Genomic DNA, 4,390 nt, shown 5'->3' with positions numbered 1-4,390 from the left:
GTGGGAGGAGCCGTCAGGGGTCAAAAATGTTAAAGGGGGTGTCTGTAGGTGATGACAGCTCCCGCCTGCTCTAGGGGTGGAGGTGGGCATCCCACCTGCTCCAGGGGGTGGAGGCGGGCGTCCCACCTGCTCCAGGGGTGGAGGTGGGCGTCCCACCTGCTCCAGGGGGTGGAGGTGGGCGTCCCACCTGCTCCAGGGGTGGAGGTGGGTGTCCCACCTGCTCCAGGGGTGGAAGTGGGCGTCCACCTGCTCCAGGGATGGAGGTGGGCATCCCACCTGCTCCAGGGAGTGGAGGTGGGCGTCCCACCTGCTCCAGGGGTGGAGGTGGGCGTCCCACCTGCTCCAGAGGGTGGAGGTGGGCGTCTCACCTGCTCCAGAGGGTGGAGGTGGGCGTCCCACCTGCTCCAGGGGTGGAGGTGGACGTCCCACCTGCTCCAAGGGTGGAGGTGGGCGTTCTACCTGCTCCAGGGGTGGAGGTGGGCGTCTCACCTGCTCCAGAGGGTGGAGGTGGGCGTCTCACCAGCTCCAGAGGGTGGAGGTGGGCGTCCCACCTGCTCCAGAGGGTGGAGGTGGGCGTCCCACCTGCTCCAGGGGGTGGAGGTGGGCGTCCCACCTGCTCCAGAGGGTGGAGGTGGGCGTCTCACCTGCTCCAGAGGGTGGAGGTGGGCGTCCCACCTGCTCCAGAGGGTGGAGGTGGGCGTCCCACCTGCTCCAGGGGTGGAGGTGGGCGTCCCACCTGCTCCAGAGGGTGGAGGTGGGCGTCCCACCTGCTCCAGGGGTGGAGGTGGGCGTCTCACCTGCTCCAGAGGGTGGAGGTGGGCGTCTCACCTGCTCCAGGGGTGGAGGTGGGCGTCTCACCTGCTGCAGAGGGTGGAGGTGGGCGTCTCACCTGCTCCAGAGGGTGGAGGTGGGCGTCCCACCTGCTCCAGGGGTGGAAGTGGGCGTCTCACCTGCTCCAGAGGGTGGAGGTGGGCGTCCCACCTGCTCCAGAGGGTGGAGGTGGGCATCCCACCTGCTCCAGAGGGTGGAGGTGGGCATCCCACCTGCTCCAGGGGGTGGAGGTGGGCGTCCCACCTGCTCCAGGGGTGGAGGTGGGCGTCCCACCTGCTCCAGGGGGTGGAGGTGGGCGTCCCACCTGCTCCAGGGGTGGAGGTGGGCGTCCCACCTGCTCCAGAGGGTGGAGGTGGGCGTCCCACCTGCTCCAGAGGGTGGAGGTGGGCATCCCACCTGCTCCAGGGGTGGAGGTGGGCGTCCCACCTGCTCCAGGGGTGGAGGTGGGCGTCCCACCTGCTCCAGGGGTGGAGGTGGGCGTCCCACCTGCTCCAGGGGGTGGAGGTGGGCGTCCCACCTGCTCCAGGGGTGGAGGTGGGCGTCCCACCTGCTCCAGGGGTGGAGGTGGGCATCCCACCTGCTCCAGGGGTGGAGGGGACGTCCCACCTGCTCCAGAGGGTGGAGGTGGGCATCCCACCTGCTCCAGGGGTGGAGGTGGGCGTCCCACCTGCTCCAGGGGTGGAGGTGGGCGTCCCACCTGCTCCAGGGGTGGAGGGGACGCCCCAACTGCTCCAGGGGTGGAGGTGGGCGTCCCACCTGCTCCAGGGGTGGAGGTGGGCGTCCCACCTGCTCCAGGGGTGGAGGTGGGCGTCCCACCTGCTCCAGGGGTGGAGGTGGGCGTCCCACCTGCTCCAGGGGTGGAGGTGGGCGTCCCACCTGCTCCAGGGGGTGGAGGTGGGCGTCCCACCTGCTCCAGAGGGTGGAGGTGGGCGTCCCACCTGCTCCAGAGGGTGGAGGTGGGCGTCCCAACTGCTCCAGGGGTGGAGGTGGGCGTCCCACCTGCTCCAGGGGTGGAGGGGACGCCCCAACTGCTCCCGGCTGGGCCACGGCACGACCACCCGTAATAAATTAACTCATCATATTCATCCTGTCAGCATCTGGGTTTTCTATTGACGGGAGAAGGTGGAGAGAGGCGCGGCGCTGTGCTACGGTAATTGTGGGAGGTGTGATGAGGCAGGCTGACGCTGACAACTGAGGAATATAGTCTTCAAATGATGAGGTAAGATACCATGTGGTAAGCACCATCAGCGGCTGTCTTAAGGGTAAGAAGTCCGAAGTTAAGTCCGTAAGAAGTCTTTATCGGAAGTTGCTGCCGATAAGGAGTAACGGAATAACATATCTGAGGTGTCTGCAACAGTAAAAGAAAGACTGATCAAGCACATTTGTTTTGCTTTAGGAGAGCAACATAGTGCTAAAATGTCCTGAAATGACAAATATTATGACTAAAGTGACACAATACCTTTATTTCTGAATCTGAATTGTCTGAATAGGTTCGAATGGTGGAATGAGATCTCTTACCTTGTGTAAAGTGGTCTGAATAGTGGGTTCTAGTTTATCTTGGGTTGTTGTTTGTTGTTGTTTAAGATTCGCTACTCAGAACAATAAGTTCCAGTAGCACGGGCTATGGTGAGCCCGTGTTATCTTGGGGTAACGCAGCATGTTAAGTATTGGCCGTTGTGTGAGGTGTGGAAGCGACGGGTTTGCCCTCGGCCATTTTCTTGATTTTAGCCTGTCGGCGTGGCCATTCCGGCGACATTGCAGCGTGAGCACCTCTTCACAGAGTATGCAACGCTTGTGCTGCACCTGGGGCAGTCCTGCTAGTGGTGAGGGAGCAGATGTTGCATTTGCCGTCTGCAGCACCTTAATTAAAACGTCTGAAAGCTCTAAAAAAAATAGAACTTTTCTGCTGGTAATTACCTATCTTTCTGAATGTATAAAATATCCGTACAAAAAAAATTGTGTATACACATCTATCCCCCCAAAAAAACTCAAGAATTTTTGTAGGTCTCCTGGCCAGAGTTTCTTAGCAGCACTGAGGAGATAGAAAACCTTTATGTGACGCTGACATTACCCTCCTCCTGGAAGGTCAGTCAGGCTCCGGTTGGGTGCATGATCCCTCTTTATAATGTTCAAAAGTTAATGGATCTTCATATCCTTATGTCAGTACGGATCTTCAGGTAGCCTCTGGTTCCTCTTGGAATGTAGTTTGTTCTTTTGTTTGGTTTGTCATTTCGTTATCGTACTGTTCTGCTTGATTTAGCATATTTAGATTTCTTTACAGATGGGTGCAGAAGAGATCCAGGATCATGTAGAAGAGCTCCTCTATAGTTTGATCTCCTCTATTGAGTGTATGGTTGGCAGGGGTATGTGAAGAGTCTGTAGCCTGCCACAATGTAGGAAGATCGAGGGGCTGGTGCAAGTAAATAGTTCAATTTACCCTGTATATGCATCCTTCTTAACCCATTGAGTTCTTCAGTCTTTCAAAAAAATGTCTCTTAATCCGGACCTCCTTCATCGCGCCCCATCGACCAGTGGCCCACACAGGGACCAATGGGCTGTGCTGCTCTCATCTGAGTAGTGCTCCAATTACACCTAACTGAGGGGGATATGAGGGCTAATTATAGCAAAGTAAGAGTAGGAAGCACATAGCAGCAGCCAGCCTTAACAGTCATTCATAACACTGCATATCTCTCAACTTTTTCCAGCTTTGTCTTGTGCTTGATAAGGTACGGGCTCCATGCTGGGGCTGCATACTCCAGGATTGGTCTTACATATGTGGTCTACAGGATTCTGAAGGATTCCTTACACAGGTTTTTTTAACGCAGTTCTAATGTTAGCCAGCCTCACATACGCCGCTAATGTTATTCTTTTCATGTGGGCTTCAGGAGACTGGTTTGGCGTGATATCAACTTCTAGATCTTTATCTCTCTCCGTTTCATGAAGGACTTCATCTTTTGTTCGGTTTCCTGTGTCTGGCCTCTTATTTCCTCCGCCTAAATTCATTACTTTACATTTACTTGAGTTAAACTTTAGTAGCCATTTATTGGACCATTCCTTCAGTTTGTCTCGGTCATCTTGTAGCCTCCTACTGTCTTCCTCTTGTGTATGTGTGTGTGTGTGTGTGTGTGTGTATGTGTGTGTGTGTGTGTGTGTGTGTGTGTGTGTGTGTGTGTGTGTGTGTGTGTGTGTGTGTGTGTGTGTGTGTCCTGCTGTACCCTCTCTATGGGTCTAAGCGTCTGTAACAGGCGCCTTTGCTCGCCGAGTCTGCCAAGTTTGAAATTCATAGCTTTCGTCTTGCAGCCCGCCACAAAATTGGCCAATTACCGCCAGACCTCAAACTGTAACCTCATAATTGTTCTACCCTAATTGGCGGTGAACCCAGGCGCGTGCCCTCTAGTTTGTTGGTCTAAAGAGCCTCTCCCGCTGATAATGACCTAGTCCAGAGAACGAATGCATTATCGGTAATACATTTCAATCTCTCTTCTCTGCTTCCTCAACATCTTCCTCTCTCTCTCTCTCTCTCTCTCTCTCTCTCTCTCTCTCTCTCTCTCTCTCTCTC

The 4,390-nt window shown here is 55.7% G+C and overlaps 1 protein-coding gene across 1 annotated transcript in view; it reads right to left on the bottom strand.

The window, feature by feature from the left end:
* Positions 1 to 3,834, bottom strand: part of LOC138351097 (uncharacterized) — a 25,984-nt gene extending 22,150 nt beyond the window's left edge. The window contains exons 1-5 of the mRNA XM_069302725.1: positions 3,679 to 3,834; positions 2,074 to 2,179; positions 951 to 1,869; positions 645 to 767; positions 369 to 551 (exon numbers count right to left, since the gene is read on the bottom strand). Coding sequence (XP_069158826.1) covers positions 369 to 551; positions 645 to 767; positions 951 to 1,869; positions 2,074 to 2,179; positions 3,679 to 3,834 — 1,487 coding nt within the window. The remainder of the gene's footprint in view (positions 1 to 368; positions 552 to 644; positions 768 to 950; positions 1,870 to 2,073; positions 2,180 to 3,678) is intronic.
* Positions 3,835 to 4,390: the final 556 nt, after the last annotated feature.

Source organism: Procambarus clarkii, chromosome 48, assembly GCF_040958095.1.
Source record: "Procambarus clarkii isolate CNS0578487 chromosome 48, FALCON_Pclarkii_2.0, whole genome shotgun sequence".
NCBI lineage: Eukaryota > Metazoa > Arthropoda > Malacostraca > Decapoda > Cambaridae > Procambarus > Procambarus clarkii.
Note: the sequence above shows the minus strand (reverse complement) of the source record. Positions and strands in the feature narration are given on the sequence as shown.